The sequence below is a fragment of the Apis laboriosa genome, unplaced genomic scaffold, assembly GCF_014066325.1.
Source record: "Apis laboriosa isolate Shangri-la unplaced genomic scaffold, ASM1406632v1 scaffold703_cov156, whole genome shotgun sequence".
Taxonomy (NCBI): domain Eukaryota; kingdom Metazoa; phylum Arthropoda; class Insecta; order Hymenoptera; family Apidae; genus Apis; species Apis laboriosa.
This window is the reverse complement of record NW_025224178.1, coordinates 305,770-329,674: the sequence shown is the minus strand read 5'-3', so window position 1 is coordinate 329,674 and position 23,905 is coordinate 305,770. Positions and strand designations below refer to the sequence as shown.

The window sequence follows — 23,905 nt, the reverse complement described above, 5'->3', positions numbered from 1 at the left end:
TTTCAACTATTATAAAAATATATCGATAATATAACATGTATTTGAGTCGCAAAATATATTTTTTATAAATATATTTATCTTAAAGCTGTTATGAAACATTATCAAAAAGAAATAGAATAATTTCAAGAAATAATGATACGTTTTTTTATCATTGCAAGTGGCATATTTAGTTAAAAACAAGCATAGTAAAAATATGGAATGGTTTGCTCTACACATTTTTCCTTCCTTTTTTTTTTTTAAATATTAGCAATAGATATATGTAGGCAATTATTACAATGAATTTAATGAATTAACAAAAAAAGAAAAAAAATTTAAGAACGAAAAAAGAAAGGAATTTATGATAAAAAATTTTTATCGCAATATATGAATGTAAAGTTACATAATTTTTTTTAATGCTGAATGAACATAATACGTAATGTACGTAATTATATAATAAATATGAATGTACTTTCCATTTTTTTAATATTTTGTATGAATAATTGCGATAATCGGTATAAAAAAGGATGTTTAAATCTCAGTGTGTTCCAAATTTATGTAACAGTCTGTATATTATAATATGTATTTTGTTAAACGTTGTGAGTAAATTCATGTATACATCTTCACATTGTTTTTTCTGTAACAATTAGTTATTAAATTTTATGATCACAATTTTGAAAAGTATAAGGGAAAAAATTGCACTTTAAGTCCTTTCCATTTTCAACCACTATCGTTGCAAAAAGAAACTTGAAAGCTTACTATAAGAAAAATCGTCTTAAAATTTTTCACATAAGTTTCTTTCCTAAATTAGCTTACTGCTACGGTAACTGTTTTTCTTTTGCTCTTTTTTTCAATATATAAGCAAATCACGTTTCACGACGTATTTGCATATTACAATTGGTCACTGAGTTGATCGTCGTCGTTCTGTGCGATCGACTGCTGCGAGTGCTTCTTCGGGTAGACGACCAGGATCTGATAGAATATCAGTAGCAGTACACAGATATCTTAGAGAATTCAGAACAGCTACAAATGATAAATAATTATAAATAAATCTTTTTAAATATTTCTATTTATATATGTTTGATTTTATTATGCTATTATTAATATTTTTATTCAAAAAATACAAATAATAAAATAAAATACCTGGTCTGAGATCAACGAGTGAGCAATGTTGCTCGACCCATAATATTGTACTTCGATATAAATCTTCAATACTTGCGGTTGATACCGAAGTATTAAAAGAAATCATTAAAGGTTCAAGCAATATACTGAACTAATTATTTTATAAAGAAAATATACATTTCATCTTATATATCATACATTTGATTAAAAAAAGAAATTGTAAAACATGTTTTAAAAAGGATACAATCCAAAATTTCCAATTCTCTCGTGTACGCGTGCGTACATATTCGTCGAACATCTCCTTCATTTTATTAGTTCTATGTCTAGATATTGGAGCACCCGTTGCAGGAAGCATAGATTGACAATTACTGTAATAGAGTATTCATTATAAATTCAATAGTTTTTTTAAAAATTAATTTTTTCTTTCGTTTCTCGATTTTCTTATTACCTAATAGATGTATTAAGGCACTCAATTTGATGTCTTAAACTATCCATCTCTTCCTTTAACTGATTTCTTTCCGCCCTTAATTGCCTAATATAATCTGCTCCTTTTTGCAGCATAGCGGCTTTACTCATCTTCGTGTTTGGATTTTGATTAAGCTGCGGTATTAAACTATGCAACATATCAAATCCATTTTTAATATTATATCTACGTTTTTGCTCTGCGTGAATGTGCCCAACTCTCCTTTGTTCTTTATATTGTCCTCGTTCCGTTTCGCCTTTTATGTAACCTCGACTTGGCGATAATGGACTTCCTATGCTCATCGGACTATGCAAAGGACTGAGATTTAACCCTTGAGGACTGTGCGCGTTAGAGTTATCCTTCGGTGATCCGGGACTATTTTGTGGCTGATGCGCTTGAGTGTTTGTATTTAATAACATTTGTTGGCTGCAAGTAGTCTGTTGCATTGCCTAATATGCAATATACAATTGAATACATTATATATTATACAAGGTGAAAATTTATTATTGTTAGTATCAATGTTATATAATCAGTAATATCTTTATACATATTATTTAAATCTTCGCAGCTCAAGCTAAAGAGTTCTACTTGTATATTATTATATTATTATTGTAAGACATTAAATTGACTGTACAAACATCGAAAGGAACTTCTTTCTTGAACAACATTGACTTAAATAACTTTTGATTTCGAAATAAAATGCAACATAAAAAATACCTGTTGTTGCGATTGCACTTGCACTGTAGATGTTTGCATAGTTTGGACAGTAACCGGCGTGGTAATATGATGGGTAGTCGTTATCTGCGTAGGCGAAGCTGAAGGTGGAAGCATAGATGAGATGTATTTCATAGTGGTTGTTTGGTTCACTGTTGGCATTATATTATCAGCCGGCATATTCATTGTGTGTATACCAGATGTGTCTATGTAATGATATTGAAGCTTTTATAATATTCTTTATATCGAAATATATATAATACCGTGTGATCGATTTTTCAATAATTTATATATCATTTGTATATCTTGTATATATTATTAAATGATTTATAAAATAAAAAATGAAAATTTAACTATACAAAAATTGCATTTCTTAGAATACATACTATTAGTGAGTAACTGTGCGAGCAAAACATTGTTATTTAGATTTAGAGCGGGATCGCTCGCCGCCGATACTAATGGCGGTGGATGAATTCTTGGCGAAGTTAATGATGAACTGCTTCGAGATCTATTTCTTGCTTTCATTTGATACTGAAAAGAAAAATATTATTATCATAAATATTTTAAATTTTTTATATTACATCAAGATAAAGAAAACGTGGATTTATAAACAGGTTTATCATAATTTACATATCAACCTTAGGTACAGCAAAAACTTCTTCTTTTTCTGAATTAGACGTGGTAGACTGCGGTAATAATTTTGTCGGCTGTATAGTTGGTGTAGTAAGATCCAAACCGGAGGATCTGCACTGTAATAATATCGGTGACTGTGACGGTTGCTCTGTGGAAACCGATACGACTTGTTGTGGTGGGTGTGTCTGAAAAATATTACGATAATCTGATTCTATTGCTAATCATACTTTCTTGTCTTGCTGATGCAATATTCAAATGAAACACCATGTTTTAATAAAACAGAACTTATCACGTTGTATCTGAGAATACCTTGAAATTATTAGTGCTGAATTTACATTGCTGCGCATTAAAGCTTTGCGGAAGTGTAGAGAACTTATAACATTGTTGCGGTTGAACAACTTTATATGGTTTTGTTGAAATCGGTGCAACTGGTGGTAAAGGCCTGATACTTCTATGCTGACTTGATACTATGGAATTTGTTTGTCCGAAATTTTGCTGTACGGTCACCAGATTTGTGATAGGTGAAATTTGATTTGCATGAATAGATTGATCATTCAATGATGTCATTTGAACTTGATTTTGAACTGGTGTTAGAACGGTTTGAATCTCCATGGCATAAGGTGGCTGTGAAGATTGTTGATATGGAGAATTTTGTTGTTGCGTTGTACGTTGATAAGTATTCCGTTGTTGAGATTGTTGAATTACTCGATTACTTCTCGAAGAAATTCTACTTGGCCGACTTTTTTCTCTGACTGGTTGATTGGTCGAAGAGGATTCATAACTTTGTTGTATAGCATTATAATTCTCAGCTAAAGTTCTATAATATACATATATATATTAAAATAGATATTAAAATAGAATTTCATTTTAAAATATTTTAAGTAATGAATAATTAATACTCACATATTATTATTCCTGAACGCATTCGTTGGCTCTGGTTGAGGTTGAGTATATATTTTAGCTGTATATTGAAGATTTTGTATAGTACCTGCTTGTTCGTCCTGTACTAACGTCTGTTGAGAAGCTTGTTCATTTTTTACCGTTGCTTCTTGGCTCAATTCGTTAATCTGATTCATAGGCGTCATCAGATCGAGATCAGGATAATTCGTATTCAAAGTACTATTTCGAAACATGTCGTCTTCCTCAGGGACAGGGGGCAACTTTGAATTCAAAAATTCTAAAAGATAATTATTGCGAATATTATTGTTTATTGATATATTATTATCTGTATTTATGTATGATTAACTTCACATTGATTCAATACCTTGTAATGGTTCAAGAGTATCCATAAAATCATCTAAATTTGGTTGGAGCGGTCCTAGACTGGGTTGTATAAAATCCGCTAGACTAGCTCCTCGCGCTACAATTGCAAATAATTATGTTTATTATATCATTTACACATATTAATTTCTGTTTTGCTTATTTTTTATATTTCTTATGTATATAATCATTATATGTATATATATTATAATGTTATTCTACGAGTCCTTATTTTGTGCTTTTTTGTTTGGTAGCAATTTGAATTAATGAGTTACCAATTTCTCTCGGATCGGGAAAATATATTGGTTGATTTGAACTGATTGTGGAAAATAATGTATCAGTCATAAGCTCCATGTAATCTTCATCAACCATCATACTCTCTCCTCCTGGAGTTCCACTGGTCCCTCCGTGTGTATTGCCTGTACCTGCTCCAAAGTTGCCCGAAGTTCCTAATCCGTTGCTCCAATCTAAGACGTCCATCGATTCCATCTAAAATGATACCATTTTCAAAAATTAATAGCAGAATTCTCTCATTGAGAAATAAATCCAATATTAGAATTTTTAATTTATAAATAGAATACCATTTCGGTGCCATCTTTGTTCGTCCAGCCAAGGATTTTGTTCCGATAAAACATACGCCATTTCTTGTATTCTGCAGTAACCGCAGCTAATTTTCGTTTCCAATATTTTCCTTCTAAGACTACGGCCTGATAAAAAATATTTTTCAAATTTATATCATCGTTATCGAAATGTAAAAAATTGATCAAAATTCTATTATTAAGAAGTACAAGGCATTCCAAAATTAATGTTATACAATATAATGAGATATATAAGAATATAATTCTTTTTTGAACAATTAATATACGATATACTTATATTTTATATATTTAATGAATATCATATGTTGAATTTCAAATTACAAAATAATGGAAATTCAAAAGATATGATTTAAACAATCCATTAACGTATATTTATAAAGCATTTGGAGCGAGTATATCGCCGGCTCCTAAACTCAATTGTAATCTATTTCAAATACAGATTGTTTGACAATCGCTATTTAAACAAAGAAAGAAGAGCTACTTGGTTTACAGGACACGCTCGGCTTTTGTATGCATTATTTCTCCGCATTAACTTTTGTTCTGCCTTGATCTTAAATCATTTAAAAATCATACAAAATCCTACAAAACCAAAATCAAGTTAATTAAAATTTTATTAACAATTAATAAAAATTTCAGGAAATTAACATTATTATTATCTTTTTGAAATATAAAAAGTTGTAGCATTATCTTTGAAATATCCTGTACTTATAAATCATGAACAATATTAAATATTCATTTATCAAATATAATAAGCAAACATACCTCGGGTTTATTGTGAGTATCAACATCCAACGGAGACGCGAATTGGCACACCAGCGTATTTTGTTTCAAAATAACTGAAACAATACAAATTTACATTACTTTATATCCTTCATTGGTCTCTATTTATGAAAGAAAAAAAAAAGAAAAAAATATAGAAAGGAAAAGAGAATATTTTTTAATATTCTTACTTTCAACGACTTTTTTAACATATAAAAGAATTCCAATCAAGATTATGATGTCGTCGATGTGCAATTTGGTGCGTGTGCACCAATTCAAAGGAATCACGACCAACTGAATCCGTCTCTAAAAGTAGCAGCAATAAAAGACCGAATATCTCGAAAGAAAAATCGTATTTATGTTAGAAAAAAAAAATTTATACGAACTATTACATGTTTTATGAATATAATCGTGTCAGTAAATTTTTTATTTCATTATTTAACTGGTACGCATCGAAAATTCAAATTTTGCTGCTAGAAAAGATTTTGTTTATGATAAAGAGAAAAATTATATACAAACCACGATGCGTGTTTCTTCGACGAATTTAATCGAATCGACCACGCAAACGTTTGAAATGAGTAGTTAGCTGCCCTTCGATTTATGACCATGCTCGATATGTTCGGTATATCGGATCAGAGACGCAAGCGTCCCGATGCCTTCTTTACAGCGACGCATTTTGTAGCGTATTCGCGAAATAATTCTTGTAATTAATAAGTCACAAATATAAAATCTTGCAATGTTGTTTTAATTGGAAACTGAATTCGACAGTTCAATTTTCCACTATTCAGAAAGTTTCCACTATTCCTCCAAATCGATGCACTTCCGCCTCGACTCGTTGCTTCGTTTAATATACCCTTTTTATTAAAAAAAAAAATCGAGGTATACAGAAAATTGAAGATTATTTTAAAAGATAAATTGACGTATTAGAATAGAAATAAAGATGAGTTAATTCTTTAACTTAACAAATGAAAAAATTGTTTTATAAGAAATATATAAAAATAAATAAAATTAATCTATTTCCAAAAATTTTTTCTGAATTTTAAACAGTTAAAGTAAAAATATGATTAATTTCAACAAAGTGACGATTTAAAAATATAAAATTATACTTTATAATGAAAATAGAAAATATAACAAAAGTAAAGTACGTAATAAGAAAATTAACACAGATGAAGTTGAAATTTATAGTAAAAATTAACATAGACGAAATTTAAACAACATAAAGTATGCGTATTAAAATCGCAAATACTCATTTGAGAAGAAGACAGAAATCGATGATCCATCTCTTTTCGATTTATTTTTAACAATTATTTACACGCAATAAACAAATCGATTTTAATTGCACATTACAATATAAGATTTAAACGATTTTGATAATAAAGAACAGATATATAAATTCTAAAAAATAATTCTGTTTCTAACATCCAAAGAATCGACGAATGAGGAATCATTTCTTCAAGTTCTTTTTCTTTCGCATAAATTGATACAAAACTATTTACTTATAGATCGTCTGTAACATCGTTTTTAACCACGAATAATATTGGCCGGTTAAGATCGATCGGCACGCGATTTTCGATGTTGACATATGTACGATTGACAACGCGGTGGCGGCTAATTTAAAAATAGCGATGGTCGAAATGTCAGTGAACGAGATACGGTTTGCACGCGGTTCGATGTCTATTGCACAATTTGATCGATTTATTTAAAAGTCCATCTTCTTATTCACGCGATCTCAGCGCTTCAAAATACATACCCTCTTATCATAAACTCTTATATAAACTTATATTCTAATATATAATGAATTTTAAATAAATGTCTCGATAACGAATTATATTATATAGAAGAAAAAAAAAAAAAGAAAAATAATTCCTCGTTCGTTCGATAAGGTAGCTATATTATGTCAATTATTCGAAGACCTTGACTTTGATTCTTTTTTAATCACTTCCTTCAATGAACTTTACCTCGATTAATTTTTCTGATGTTTTGACTCGAAGAAAATTTACGAAACGTAGAGAGAAAAACGATTATCGCAAGTATATATATATATATATATNNTATATATATATATATATATGTATAATTTAAATAGATCGTTTCAATATAGAAGAATTTAATGATGAAAGTTAAACAGAAATAACTAGTTGATGTAATTTCACCACAAGGAAAAATTTCGAATTTCTTTGAATGACGGTGTTCACAAAACTGAACGAGCTTGGAAATTTTGCAGAAGTGCACTGAGAAACTGATGTGGCGGGGATTTCTTTGTCACTAGTGCGTCACGTGCAAGATATTTTTTTTTTTATTTTGTACAACACTATTTACCTTATCGCCTTATTTTTGCAGCAGGATATCTTGAATCAATTTAATTTGGCTTTAGATTACGCTTTATCTCACCACCTTTGTTTTTCGATTCGTAACTCGATGAAGAACGTAGTGGTTCGTTTTCTTTTTAAATTTTTAGTAAAAAAGAATTTATGGATTTTCTCGTGAACTTGTTTCGTTGAGAAATCTACTCGAAAAATGATTAGATGAAATGCCAACAGAATTAAACAAAATATTAATTAAAATAGAACACTATGATTGATGTTTCGAAAGAATTTTTCACGTTATGAAAAGAGATTATGGAAACTTTTGTAATTGAAAAGTTATCATGCTCTTGATGAGAAATTTTTTGAGACAACACGAGAAAAAATAATATAAATGAATAAATAGTGAAATGAGATAATAATTTCTTTCAATATTTCTGTATTCTGTTTAATAAGTGATTACGGTATCGAGAGATCTTGAGGAAGCAATATAACTTTTGAAATTTATTAAAAAACATGATTAAAAAATTTTAAACCGTCGAAACTTAAGAATTGGATAAATCAAAATGATCTAAATAGAAAACTGTCGCTTTAGATCAATTTACTTCTTTACAAATAAATTTATATTTTATGATTCATACTATTTCAATCAAAAGTGTAAACTCTTTTTAAATTTGAAAATTAAATTTAAAATTGCAATTTTTGGTTTTGCAAAAGGAAAAAAAAAATGTATATTATTTAATATAAGAAATTTGTGTTCACAAATTTAAAACTATCAATCGGATAATCTTCGAAAAAATGATATAATAGTACATAGTTCAATAATCGAATGATTCAAGATACAATCAATTGTTTCGAGATAATATGAATAAGTTAAAAAACTTGTATTTAAAAAATTATAATTGCTCTATTGTTAATTCAAATAAATCTAATAATATTTTAATTTTTTAAGAATTTTTAAATTTATCAAAATAATAATAATAAAATAGTAAAATTAACAATTTCAAACTTTAATTTAGTATTAATAAAATAGTAGTAATGATAAAATATATAAGTTTTTAATAAGATCGAATATTCAGTTTTTCAAAAGAACCTTTTTTCCCCCAATTATATTCTCCAATCGCATTCTCCTATGACCCTCGACCGCAATCGTTGACCATGACAATTCACCCGAAGAAAAAGCTGTTCCAGCCAGAAAAATAAAACAAATACATAACGTTATCACAATGACTTCGGGTTATCATATGATTGTCAAAAATCAGCAAAATTAACCATGTATTGAGCTTTGTATTTCCGGTCGTGCATTTCTTCGCTGTTTTCTACGATGTTCTTCGAAACGATTAAAGAGTAAGATTTTCCTAACAATTATTCTTTTAAATATTCAGCTAACAAGAGATACTTCATCTATTTCAATGAAATTTGGTTCTACGTTTACGATAAATATAATTTTAATTACAAATATTTAGTTAATTATGAGAACAATTTACAATTTAATATAGAAACAAATATAGGATTTTAGTTTAGCATTACTGTGTGCATTTCTTTTTTAAAATATACATATATTTTAAATTGCATTATACTATTTGACTTGTTCATTATTTTTTAAGAAAATATATATATTTATCACTATTTGAACATATTTTTGTATATAAAAATTTTAATACATTTAAACAATTAAATTATTTATATTGTGTAGATATAAAACTGTCCTACCAAATTGCAATCAGTTAGATCTATATCTCTCGAAAGCTGATATCATCATCAATTTATTACGTCTATATTTTACGCGCTTTCAGGGTCGTGGTTCTGTGTTCACACGTGCATTTCCTTACATTGCATGTGCCAGCATCTCCATATCACGTTGTTCAGTCTAATCTTGTCCTTCCATCTCAGCCTGATTCCTTTGAACCGATTCCACTTGGGCGATGTCAATTTCTGTCTGGAACAAATTCAAATGCCCATACGTCATACCCACTGCAAAATCAATTTTCGTAAATATTTTAATAAATATTCAAATAAATTACACATGTTAAATCGTAAAATTGGTCCTGAGAATTGTTAATTATAATCGTCATAATGACAAAAAAGGAAAAAAATATAAACGAATATGTATAAATATTCCTCAAACAGCTGCAAAACTCGAGACAACTCGCGCAAGGCAAACAAGAATTTATCTGAGTTTGTTAAGTATAGTTTGAGGAAGTTGTCGAACGTAGTATATTAACGTCGTTGTAAAATAATCGACGGTTAATCGACATAGCTTTGAAATATACCGATAAGTTTCTTAGCCTCGTAATAAAGGCTAATCCATCGTTATCGCGCAGTTTTTCTCCGCTTTCAATAATTTTTCTTTTTTTCTTTTTCCTCGCATAGCTAAAGCGCATTAGCGAGAGCTAAAGTCACGAATCCAAAGCTCGGATCATATCTTTTACGATATTCTCAAGACATTTCGCGAGAATCAGATTTATCGTTGAAGAAGCTATGTTTGCTCGAGCACGGCAAACACTTTGCCGTGTTTATTCCAACCAAGAGAACGATTCTAAATATAAGCGTGCATGGAAGAAAATGGGGACGGATTAAGAGAAATACTATGACTTTCTATCATGTCCGATTTACTGGATTGGGAAACAACAATGACTCGTTCACCGATTTTAATAAATTTAAATGTGGTTGTCGGCCGATATATGAAACGCAGCTGCTGTCTTTTACTAAAGATTAGAATTTACAATTTATCATATTTCTGATAAAAGATTTTCGAGTCAAGTTGGATCGTTATTATTTCTACATTTGTTATCTATTGTTATATGATACTATATATAATACACTTCGAGTTTGGAATTTTATCGATAAACAAACTGATGGATTTAGAAATCAAATTTTGACGATATATATTACGATTTTGATCGATATTTTAATTTGTGATATTGAAATTGGTTTGCTTATTGATTCTTCATTCGAAAATTTTGCTATACGAATAATTATAGTTTTTTGCTTATACCATATTTTTTCTATAATATATATATGTAAATATTTATTTATGAATCAATGCATTTCATCTGTGAAATATATTATAAAAAATTATATTTAAGTTCATTTATTGATATATATTATATCGATAATGATATTTTTATCATTGTATTTACCAGCATAAAGGGTTAAATCGATTTCTAATTCTAACTATCAACGACTAATGAATTTTTTGAATCAGTCTTGCCTTCAGTCACTAATCTACAAATCATAAATAAAGTTTAAATACAGATAAATAAAAATAAACTAATAACCCAATTTTTTAAGATCGCAACTTAAATTTATGTTATTCCCATATTTATTTACAATGACTCCTAAGAAAATCGCCACTAAATTTTTTATTTAAAGCTCAATAAACATATTAATCAAATTTTAATTATTAACCATTATTTAAAATATTATTTAATAATGAAAACATCAATCTTCTTTCTCATCGATTATTAATGAAAAAAATATAAATGGAAAAATCGATGATCTCTGACCGCATAGATCACCATTTTTCGCGATCACGGATTTCTTGGAGCAAATTTCTCAACGTTCAACGTTCTTTCTAATGTAATATCAACGAAAAATCAACAGTTAAAGATGATAGATCGAAAAAGATTTCCACTAAATATTCGTGTCATGCAAAGTGTTCTTCCTTCCTTGGTATTAGAAGACTTTAGACATCCGTATCCATTGGCAATAGTTTCATTTTTATGAAGATTAAATCGATTAGATAAGAATCCAGGAGAAATACGACATAGGCGACTAGTTTCTGGAAATCTTGATATTTTGCATGATTTCGAAAAATATTAAAATAAAACGTGAGAATTGGATTTATTTAAATTTTTATTCTTGACGAAGAAAATTTTATCGAGGAAATATAATCAATTTCGTAAGAAATTTTCAGAAAAATAATTTTTTACGATAAAACAAAGATTAATGAGGAAAAAGATGATAATGATTTTCATCATAAATTAAAATATAATTTTATTTTCCTTATTTTCTTTATCTATTTACAGAGAATATGATGTAAAATGATGATTTAATCAATCAAATTTCTGATTTGATAAAAATTGCTTAGAAGACGTTCAAACGTTATCAATTCTATAATAATATATTATCATTTTTGACTATTAAATATCAAATTGGAATCTTTCAATTTCAAAAAAAAAAAATCAATAATATATTTCAGATATGAACTTTAGAATTATTATGTAATTATAAAAAAAAAGTATTTCGTCATCATCTCTCTACAAAGATATTTACATTTGAAAAAATGCAAAAATGTAAAAATATAAATTGAATTCTTAAAAAAAATTACGAATCGCAACATGCGAACGTTTCAAAATTAACAGAAACTTTTGCATATTTATTTTTTCAAATCCTCAGTTTTCCATGTACCACGGTTCATCATGTTTCATTAAACAATTAAATTGTTATCGAGGATTAGACGAGTACACAGAACAAATCGTTGAAGACACACGATCATAATCGCGCGGCATCAAAACCACATGAAAGCCAAAGTCATTCTTTCCCGCCAAATCTGTTTCTCTTCTCGACCAGGACGAATAATCTTTTGCGATTAATTAGCCGTGAGCATTCCGTTATCAGATAACAATTTATTTGTTCGTCACAAGCCAATGGGCATGATCCATCGGATTGGAAGGGGCAAAGTCGATTATCATTCTCGTTTGTCGCGGAATTTGTTTCATATTTACTGAATATTTCTCTTTCAATTTCTCTTTTTTTATTTTTTTTCAGCAATGGAACAAAATATTCGAATTTAAAGTAAATTCGAATTTAGCTGCAAAGTTTCAAATTTCTCATGAATATTTTGAAAAAAAAAAAAAAAGAGGAAAGAATATTTTTAGATAGATTTAAAAATAGAGAAGATAATAGATTCGAATTTCTTGCAAATACTTTAATCAGAAAATTCTACATCATATTCTTTAAGTTTTGCTTATAATTTAAAAAAACAAAATTTAATTTTTTAAAAAAATTTTCGAATTTTAAAATAAAATTTTTACTTATTTTTAAACATATTTTGTAAATAATAAATAAAAAATAATAATAAAAATATTATCTCTTATATTAATTAAATTGTACGAAATAAATATTTCATATTAGATTTGATTTTGATTCATAAATATATTTGATCATCATCACTATCTTTTTTTCATCGCGCATTTTTAATTTCGTGTTTTTATGAAGTTAATTACGTAAAATTCTCTATCGTGGAGATTTAAAGTTTCGAAAATTTTGATTAATAGACTTGTTCGACACGCGGCAATAAAAATATTTTAAGCAACGTGTTCGATGGTTTCGGAATAAAATTTGAATGTCTGAGAAATATCGTTTGAAATTGAAAAAAATTCGAAACGAGATTTCAACACGGAAATAGATTCACGAAACGAAAACGTATTATTTTAAATCAAATGTTTGTAATCGTGTATTTGATCATGCTTGAAAAAAAAAAATTCCAAAATGCTTCCATCAAGAAATTTATACCTCTTGTCAATTACGTCAATCCGATTGTTATCACGAACAAGAACTGCGATTATCTATAATATGGAAATACGAGAGTATCTTCTAATGGTAATATGTATATAAAAATTCTCTACAGAATATGTGTACTATATCGTTAACTTTAACTTTTAAGAAGTTATAAAAGCTCATCAAATATTCATGGCATCGAATTACGCGATTCATCCAAGATACTAAAATGATTATTAAATAGAAAAGCAGCTGCGATTAATTTAGACAAATATGCAAAATTAAAATTAATTAAAATACGAGAGCTAATACAAATAGCAATAATAGATACATATGTAAAGAATCAAAGATAAAGAGGAATGAAAGAAAAAAGAAAAATCAATAAAAAAATTAAACATAATAGCACAATAAAATATATTACACAAACTATGCTATAACTAATTCTAGAATTTTGTTTGTTGTAACATATTTACAAAATTTGACTAAAATAAATATATGTTTATCATCAATAAATATCAAAATATTCTAATATCGAGATTTTTCTATCAGTTTTTTCAATCAATATTAGCAAATAAATTATTCTATCATTAAGATTAGAGACATTTTTACAAAAAATATATTAAAAAATAAAAAAAAATACAAATTAAACGTATTAAATTGTTTTCGTGCTCTAATTTTAACGATAACAGCTACTCGTTTTAACGTTCATTCGTTCTAATTTCACTTAAAATTAAGTTATACAAATTATAGAAGAAAATTGATCGATATGCAAAAGTGGTCTCGTGCAAGCATGTTCGTGCTTGCATATTCGCGGGAAACGCAGGGCACACGCGAGCAATGCATCTATACTCGATGACGCAGTAACCTTGCACGATAAAAGACACGTTGTGACACACAGGCCTTTACGGTAATTTAGCTTGATTTACTTTTTCGAGTTACGCGTGTCGCGAGAGAATGACCACCGTTTAACAGGATACTCGCACGAGACTCGAACACCTATCTCGTATCTACTTCTTTTAAGGTTTTATTAAGATTTTCGATGAGAATAGACACGGTTTTTTTAGATTTTCAAATGTATTGAAACTTGTTTCTTGCGTCGAATGCGAAAATTTACAAATTTTTTTGTAGTTAGCAGTTATCTTTAGAACAAATAGTAACTTGGAATAATGAATCTATTTCACGTTTGAGTTAAATCGCTTTTGAAATTGAGAATCATTTTCAATCTACCCAATTGTTGACTTTTGATTAAAAAAATATTAAATTACAAAGAAATTCCTGTTCTTTTATAAATAATAAAATTTCTTGTAATTAAACTTGTAATTTTTGGAAGATAGCAATTTCTATTTCTCTTTAGATAATTATCAATAAATATGAAAAATTTCGATAATAGATTATTATTAAAATATTTATATATATAATATTTTTTCTATTCCACGAAGCTATTCTCCCTAACTTATATTGAATAACTATAAGAATAAAAAAAAATACTATTCATTCGCATTCATTCAAGTGTCGAATCGAACAATCACGATACCTGGTTGAATAATGCGAGCACGTGTGTTGGCTTACTATCGAGCATAGTTGGACGGTATCAAAGAGGATCGTCAACGAACGTGTCACATAACTCTTATCCATTGCCATTACGACGAGTGAATTAGGTTTGAGACAAGACACGCAATAGGAAACCGTTGCTTTGGCACGGAGAAAAATCGAAGACAACAAGAACAAAGTCATCCAGTGCCTAAGACTGAAACGCTGCACTAAGACGAACTTAATCATTGTTGAGGTCAATTGCAATTAGCATAGAATAATTGTCATCTAAACGCGATCATAATTACCAACGTTTCTTTTCCAATACTATGAATCATTAACGAATCGTTAAATTGCGATAATGATCGAATCAGTTAATAGTTACGACATTTTATGCGATGTGCCATTTTGACAGGAAAATTTATGATCGAGATTTCATTTTGAGATATTGTCGTGAATAATAGTTTCTATGGAGAGAAAAGAATAAGCAATTTGACGTAACAGCGACAAGGCCGTAACACGCGAAAATTCTTTCGTATTAATATTGTTCGTAGAATACAATGACAATAATGACGTCACTATAATGAGAAACGTGCATACAACACAGTGAACAAAAGACACGAGCTTGAGATAATATATTTCGATTTGTCATCGTGTAGAAATAATTTCTGATATTACGATTTCTTTGGATTTAGAGATGAGCGTCGAAAGCTTGCAATTTTATATACAATGTAATACAATGTAAATCATTACGACAATGAATCGAACAATCGATACAGATATTCATGAATCTTTTATCTTTCTACGACAATTATGATATTTCTTATTTTCTTATTAGCATGTAAAATTGGCATATAAAAAATTTGATAAGTTGTTCGTGCGATATGAGTAATCTTATGAAGTATATAAAAATAAATAAGTATATAAAAGAATATAGCTACGACAATATAACTTCCGTTCCAACTTTACTTCATGCTTATTCGTCACTTGCGTACACAGTATATCAAAGTTCCGTTCTCTTTATCATACTATAGCCAAACACCAAGATAAACTATTGAAAATTATCTTCATAGTTTGTGAAAATTATATCTTAAATAAACAAACATACAGTCAAACCTCTTTCGCTCCAACTCAACTAGAAATCTTCTTTTCAATATTTTTGAATATTTTTAGAATACCAAATCCGATTTTTCACCATATATCGGTATATAATATCGAGTAAATTGTTGGCCGAGTACGTCGATAAGATATGCTATTTTTATCAGCCATCGTAACTACTCACACACAAGAAAGGATAAAAGGCGTGTCAGAATTATTTCACCTGATACGATTCCTGATTCAGAGGTTATTTCTCGGCATGATAAAATAGTTTTAAACGATTAAAAGAAAAAAATGAGTATATTTATATATATTTATACTATATCTTTCTTTCAGCCAATTGAGAGAATAACTATTTTTTTTTTTTTTCGCTCCATTTTACGACATGCTGCATGCATAAACGTAATTTACAAGCGTGTTGTTTGGAATAGACGTTTACGTTGCGTCATTATGACAATAATATCACCATGTTCTGCTACCGATATAAAAATATATATCTATATTTTTTTCAGTTCGCGCGGCCAATTGCAGTTCCGACATAAATCATCATCAATCGATTAACCTTTTCATCGTGAAGGCGGAACAATAACAATGGAGACGTTATCGGCGGAATATTACGATATCAGAGTTCATTTATTACTCAATCTTTAGAACAGACTAAAATAACGATTGACCGATCGAATAAAGTAATGCGTTTATTCCGTGTGTAGTCGAATTACTTTGTATTGTATTGTAAATGTGATGAGGTTCACCATTCTTTGAGTCTTTTGTTTTTTGTTTGTTCTTTGTTTTTTCTATTTTTTTTTCTTATGTTAATTCATCGATAGTATCATAACATTATACAATACTTTAAAATGTCGATTCTAAATCAAAAAAAAAAAATAAACGTTAAAATTAGTACATAAAAATATTCATTGATACATATTCAATCATTTTTGCAATTTTTTATATTTGTTTCCATGTTTAAAATTGACCCATCGAAAATATTAATATTTCACGAATATATTAATATCCTCTATATCTTTTCCTGCAATTCGAAATATACTTTTCTCTTTTCTCATAATATTCTATGCAATTAATTGTCCATAATGAATAAGTTTTGTTCGCTTTAATGGTAAGAACGAAACAAAGTTTCCATAACAATCGCGGAAACAAAAGGCCAACAGCGATAACGAGATAGTACAATTAAGTACATGTAACAGCAATTTCCTGCAAGTTGCTATATGTAATTTATAGGTTCGTCTTAATTGAACGTAGTTTCTTATTATTATGAGTATAACAAGCTCTTTTGATTCCTTTTCCTTTCAATCATTCCTCTATTTTTGTTTCAATAATTGCTTATTATTGATACGTAAATAATATGAAAATATAATCATTCTTAAATAAAAATATAATCATTCGACAAATTATGGAATCTTTTACACGTATCCTGTTTAGGGACAAAGATGCTTTTAAGAAGACTAGATTATCATGATTATTGTGTACAAAATCTGATAACTAATTCTCATAATATCTATTCAACGTCAAAGTAATTTTAATATCGTAATAGAAAAATTCAAACAAAAATTTTACGAAGATTTTGCAATTGAATTCGTGTGTTAAAAAAAGAAAAAAAATATACGAGATATTTTTTTTCTCAATATTATCGTACGCGAGTACTTTGCAAAAACGAGATATTGCTAGATGTCAAAAGATGTAAAAAATTTAATTATGAATAATTATGGATAATAAACAGTCGACGAAATATTTATTTATATCCATGAATTGGAATTATTCGCTGTTCGATTGATTCGAATGTTAAAAATAATCGAACAATGAACTCGTGCTCTTGATTATGCTATCCGGTTTACAGAGTCTCGATATCGATTATTTTCATCGCATAGGACGAGCTTAAAAACAGAATTATCAATAACAAAGGCAAAAAATGAAAAGGAAGAATTAATAGATAGAATAATAAACCATTAATCGAGTTAATCCAATAGATTAAATTGATTCTAAAAACGTATTAGTCTTTCATAATTGATATCTCACCAAATTTTCAAGAAATCTCTCAAAACTTTCGATTAACCTATTAATCAATTTATTAAAAAATAAATGGGATAAAATAACTTTTTTTTAAACGTAACAAATACGATAAAATAAAAATAAGATCGAAAATGTTTATCTATAAATAAACGAATGATTAACTTGAGGAATTATTTGAAGTCAAAATATCTAAATCTATAAAAGACAAATAAATTTGTTTTCGTCAATTAAAAGGTTAAACGTAAACGATCTGAAGGAAGTCCATAGCGGGATACAAACTGTCCCATAAAGAGAAAACGGAAATTGTCGTAGCCTGTCGGTTTCGTCGAGGCCGAGCTTAATTGCGATGTTGTCGTTTGGTTCTACGGCCTCTTCTTCATTAATTCAATTGTCTGTTATCAGGCGGAATGTCGGCACGACATTTGTCCGGTTGCCGAGCTCGAAATACAACTAGAATCTGCGCTGCCCTACTAATCTCTCAAGGGAGCCGATTGCGAGAGAGAGGAATCACCACGCGTCGACTTGCGAGTTCTTGCAAAACGATTGTACACATTCGAATCACGAGACTGTTACGAGGCTAGCATACATGGATACTTCTTTCGTTTCTGGTCATTGGCATCATAGTGTAAAGTTCGTTTCTTCTTCCTTGCAACGAAACCACGACTTTCAACGATATTGATCAATCTTTCTAATCGATGGAGAGATACTATATGAGAAACTTCACATATTGTATACTGATACATAAGGATATACCTGGAAAATGGATGACAAATGGAAGGAATGGTAAACTGAAGTTTCAAATTTTCTTCAATATTTCTTTAACCCTTTTGCTATTATAGGTGATTCTTATTGATCATCACTAGATGATATTCATATACACAGCATTCACTTTTTTCAGATAATTTCTGTAAATGATAAGAAAAATCAATATGACATTTTTGATTTTACCAATTAAATTTTATAAATTGTCATATATATACTTTTCTATATTGACAGATATATAAATATCCTAAATATTATATACCTTTATATTATATATAACTTTTTAATCGTGTGCTATAAATGCAAAATAGCCACCAGTTCATTTTCAATTCCATTAAAATCAATGTGCATTCCTGATAAATCCTATCACCTACAAGAAAGCGCAAGATTTCTCTTCGAATCCATTAACCTAAGGAAAAACTGAGGGAAAAGAGAAACTCACCTGTATGCGAGAGACATGCACTGGAACAGCTTGTTTAAGGACGTCTCAATGCTGAGCTGCTGAGAAGTTTTTTCATTCGAAGAGCTGTTGGCGAATTTCTCGTGCGACAATCCTGGAGGCGTGATGATTGCAACCTTGACAGCCTCTTCCTCCGGCACGGGAACAGCGAGCTCGTCCTCGTCGTCCTGAGCCTCCGCTTCGAAGTCTGAGACCATGAAGTGACCGGAGTGTATGATCTCGCGGGAATCTCTGCCGTTATTTTCTTTCCTCCCTGCCCCAGGACGATGAAAACTTTGGCTCGGTGTCGTTGTCGTCATCATTGTTAACGGCTTTCTGTATATCAGTTCGGCCTGCATCCCTCTTTAGCGCCTCTCTGTGAAATATGAATATACGAGCGTCGATTCATATTCATATTCATATTTTTCTCTTTTTCTTTTATTTATTTATTTTTATTTGTAATTATTGCTATTTTGTTTCTGACTGATTAGATTATAGAAATAATAAATTATATTTAAAGATAAATCTTTGTATTTTTGAAAAACTAACCTTTTGAAATTGTGTCAGTTTCGAAACAAGAATAGGATATAATTACTGTGTTATATATGTAATAATATTATATTATCTTGTAATTATGAGACATTAATTATATAAAACAATGAAAAATTCTGTGGTTGTAGATATCTGGAAAACAAGATATTGACAACTGTTTATTAGTAATTTTATAGTTTGATAAGTGATATAGAAATCCAAAGAAAAAATGTAAAACAAGCTCTAACAAAGAATTTAGTGATATTAATCGATCTCATTTCACAAAATCTTTAAATGTGCAGAGACTAAACATTCGATGTCAATAAAATAAATCCTTTGCGCCAGACATAACAAATATTTTTATCGAATAATTGATAAGCTTTTAATTCTCTTCGATATTTGTCTATTCCTTTTTAAAATAGAACATTGTTTTTATTCGATTTTCCTTTTATCTTTTTTATTAAATTTATATCTTGGGCATGTGTCTTCACATTTTTTTTTCAATTTTTTAAGTTTTTTTTTTTTCTTTTTAAATATAAAACCATTGCATTTAACAAGATGAAAATGAACATTTCTCGTTGAAACACTTTCTTCGTTGACGCGCAAATTCAGAGCATGTAAACAACTTTTATACTCGGTTGAACGACCGAAGATCGTTAAAGACATTTCGGTTCGTTTCCATGAAAACGTGATCGCGCGCCAGAATCCTCAATGGTCAGTGACTTTCTCAAAATGCTGCGGATATTTTCTATCTAAAATTAAATGCGACACATTTTATAAAAATTAATTATTATTCACAGAGAGAGACGAAAACTATTCCTAGTGACTGCAAGAAAATAATATTTAATAAATATAGGAAGAAAAATTATAACCGATTCATATATTTTTATATAACATTATTACATAGAAACGATAATTTTTGAATTTTTTATTTTTTACATATTAATTTTCTCTATAAATAAGAAAGCAACCAATAGAACCAATGAATATTAGAAAGTTCTCGAGGTTAGGTTCCAATGACAGAATTAATTAACATGCTGAGTGGTAACAGCAAACTGACATATGTATTTAGTTACAAATGTTGCAAAAGAACTGAATAAACTTAATACATATTTTCTTAACGTACAAACTGATCAATTCAAAACATTCGAAAATTTCTACTGTGTTAACGACTGATATGAATAATTCTTTAAAACAATTTGTAAAAGTTAACTTGTGACGCACGTTCGTTGGTTTTAATATGCAATGCGTGTAGATACGTCTAATAATAAAAGTACATGGAAACCTTCACTGAGATACACGTTACGAAAATGTCTAACGGAAATCGAAATCCATTTCTAATAAGCAATGAATAGTCGGAATTCGATATCGTAAATTACAGGTTAATCCACTACATAACCGGTTTCAGAGATAGATTTTTTTACCGATATAACAACTGATGATATATCTTTATAAATGTATTGAAATTTAATTGATATTATTTAGCAGAACATACCAGATTTATATAATTATAATTCCACGTGTACAAGATTTACTTACTATTTTTCGGAGAGAAGAACAAAATATCAGTTAACTGATAAGTTTCAAAGTTATTTTAACGATGATAGTAATTCGACTAACATTATTCACAGTATTTTTCGTAATATTACGCAAGTATGTTTATCGAAACGGATTTTCTTTGCAACAATTCTATTTAATAAATGATTTTAATATTTCACGACATTATTATCTTAAAAGTGTTAATGCTCTTTCACCCCGATGTCACTTCGTATCGTAAGGTTAACCGTTTTATCCGTTCATATACGAAGGTTTTTTCCTTTCCTCGTGGTTTTAAAAATTATGTTATATTAATAGAAAATGAAATATTATTTTTACTAATATAGTTATTTCAAGTTTTCTTATTGTGAAAATTTCTACAACTATAAACTCTATCGATAATCTATCTCTATCGATAAATTAGAAGAGTAGAAAATGTACGATCGTATGCGAGGATAACATATTACATTGTGACATAATCGTAAAATATTATATGTTATATTTTATCAGATGTGCCATTGCAATTTTATTTGTTTAAATACTTGCCTTTATACATGAAAAAGCAACATATATGTATAATATCTTTTTATTTTCTAATCTCTATGATTTATAAGTTGCCAGTATCGAAGATAGAAATGAGTTTAGCATTTTTATAAGACGCCAAAATATGCTCTTTTCAAATGCTCTTTTCAAATGGGCACACCTCGATCTCTTATGCAATCATCAGTCGTATTTAGGAACTCGTCACGGCGCAAACAAAAACATTCTGCTTCGCCTACACGTGCGCGTGGCTACGAGAAACGTGTTTTTTAGCTTGGAGAAACATGGCCGTTCTGATTACGCGATAACAACAGCATATTCAAATAGATTGTCAGAATAACAACATTATAGAACCTTCCACGAAAAATGATAAGAAAATTTTTAATCATTGTAAATGATAAATAGACTATAAACTTAATTGCAAATTTAATAAATTAAATGATAAAATGTAAATCATATGGGACTTTTTAACAATAGAAAAATAAATTTAAACAGTAGAAATTTTTAATATTTTGTCTCTCTGTGAAAATATACACAGAGCAATATAGTATTTTAAAATATCACAATAGATTTGGCAATGATACACGCATGGCACCTGTCATAATGTATGGTTAAATCGAACAAGGAAATTATTGCGCGTACATTTTACTTATTTCCTTTCATTCTATTCATTTAGATTGCTTTAAAAGTCATTCAAAAATCGAAATGTTGTCTTTATCTTATTGCAATAAAAATCGTATCACGCGTTTATATTTTATAGCAAATAAAATCTTCTTGGGATGAAGTAGACAAAAGTCTACAAAATAAATTCGTCATTCGTTCATTTGAAAAAATTTATCGATGATTAAGAATATATCTGCAATGTATATTATTTAATCAGCTATGCTCATTTCGAATTATGAACATGAATGCATAACACAGCACTTCTTGCAAGGATCACAGTTTTTATTGTCGATTTTTTTTCCTATCTCACTCACCTCTTCTCACTGCGTGTCACCACTCGTCGTTGATACGTACACACTGTTGCAACTTGACGACGAAATTTAATGATTCCCTTGTATTAATTTTTCTTTAATCTCGACCAATATTGTCACACTCACGCTCGCCGTCAGGCTGGGCCGCGCGGCGCCGCGCCCGGACGAGGCCCGTACGCGTTATTACACGGCATACGCTCGCTCATACTGGCAGTGACGCCATTTGCACGAATCCGCGTCCACGACGGACGACTGGCGGCTCTGTGTCATACAGCTGACATGGGCGCGTTTATTTCGACCAATCACAAATAAGCATCAAACGTAGCGCCGCATCTTGATATTTAAATAAATATTTGAATATTTCATTTTGTATTTTCGTTCTTGTTAAAATGCCGCAGTACTCTAATATATTTTAAAATATTTATAATTGTTATAAATTATTCATTAAAATTCAATAAAAAAATCAATTATTCTAAATCATTAGATATAGATGTAATCTTGCGTAGTCATTTCCTTATGTATAGTAAAATCCAATAATTGATATCATTTTTCAAAGATTGTTTTTTAGAAAGTGATATCAAGTTAAAAATTATATATAAAATTGAAGATATTTTTATAAATATCATTAATTATAATATTAAATCACAAATCAAAATTCTTTTTTAATATTAATAATAATATAGATCTAAAACAAAAAAATTGTCTAAAAACACTTTTATGTATTTTATTTTGTTATATTTATCAAATAATTTATTGAATTATAGAAAGTAATAAAATAATTTTTCAAAATTATTTAAATAACATCTTATAATTTTTATGTATTTAATTGATAAGAAATTATTATTACAAAATGTATAATCATAGATAAAATATACAATAGATATAACATCTTATGGAATTTCATGTCTCTTATTTTGAAATATCGATCTTAAAAAAAATCTTTTATGTTCTCCGCAATTTATTAAGATCAATATAGGAATTACATTTTTCATTTTCGATTTAATAATTAAATTAAATAAATCATTATCTATAAAATTATAAATATAACTTTTCTTTTATTTATTCTTTTATTAATTTCAAGATTCTTAAAATAATTCCTAAATTATTAGGATAATAATTATTCAAAATTTAAATTA

At 28.7% G+C, this 23,905-nt stretch overlaps 1 protein-coding gene across 7 annotated transcripts; it reads right to left on the bottom strand.

Moving 5' to 3' along the window:
- Window positions 1-529: 529 nt before the first annotated feature.
- Window positions 530-22,998, bottom strand: LOC122719110 (MLX-interacting protein). 7 transcript variants are annotated; one of them, XM_043944668.1, is made up of 16 exons: window positions 22,773-22,998; window positions 19,192-19,564; window positions 9,662-9,768; window positions 5,530-5,603; window positions 4,750-4,875; window positions 4,444-4,657; window positions 4,173-4,268; window positions 3,812-4,085; window positions 3,218-3,725; window positions 2,914-3,093; window positions 2,662-2,806; window positions 2,279-2,427; window positions 1,547-2,010; window positions 1,343-1,466; window positions 1,120-1,249; window positions 530-999 (listed from the first exon to the last, which is right to left on the bottom strand). In XM_043944668.1, the coding sequence occupies exons 2-16, from the start codon at window positions 19,545-19,547 to the stop codon at window positions 878-880; spliced, it is 3,069 nt and encodes a 1,022-aa protein (XP_043800603.1). In that variant the 5' UTR covers window positions 19,548-19,564; window positions 22,773-22,998; the 3' UTR covers window positions 530-877. The 7 variants fall into 7 exon arrangements, with proteins under 7 accessions (XP_043800603.1, XP_043800604.1, XP_043800602.1 ...); XM_043944669.1 differs by having other exon boundaries at window positions 2,279-2,376; XM_043944667.1 differs by having other exon boundaries at window positions 2,279-2,481; window positions 22,773-22,997.
- Window positions 22,999-23,905: the final 907 nt, after the last annotated feature.

What these genes read in the sequence shown, in the direction of transcription:
- LOC122719110 (XM_043944667.1), bottom strand. Translation starts at nt 19,547, where the DNA reads ATGCAGGCCGAACTGATATACAGAAAGCCGTTAACAATGATGACGACA. An exon ending in AAGTTTTTGCTGTACCTAAG is followed by an intron (nt 2,807 to 2,913) that starts GTTGATATGTAA and finishes TTTTCTTTTCAG; the next exon opens with TATCAAATGAAAGCAAGAAA. An exon ending in AAGTGCAATCGCAACAACAG is followed by an intron (nt 2,011 to 2,278) that starts GTATTTTTTATG and finishes ATTGCATATTAG; the next exon opens with GCAATGCAACAGACTACTTG.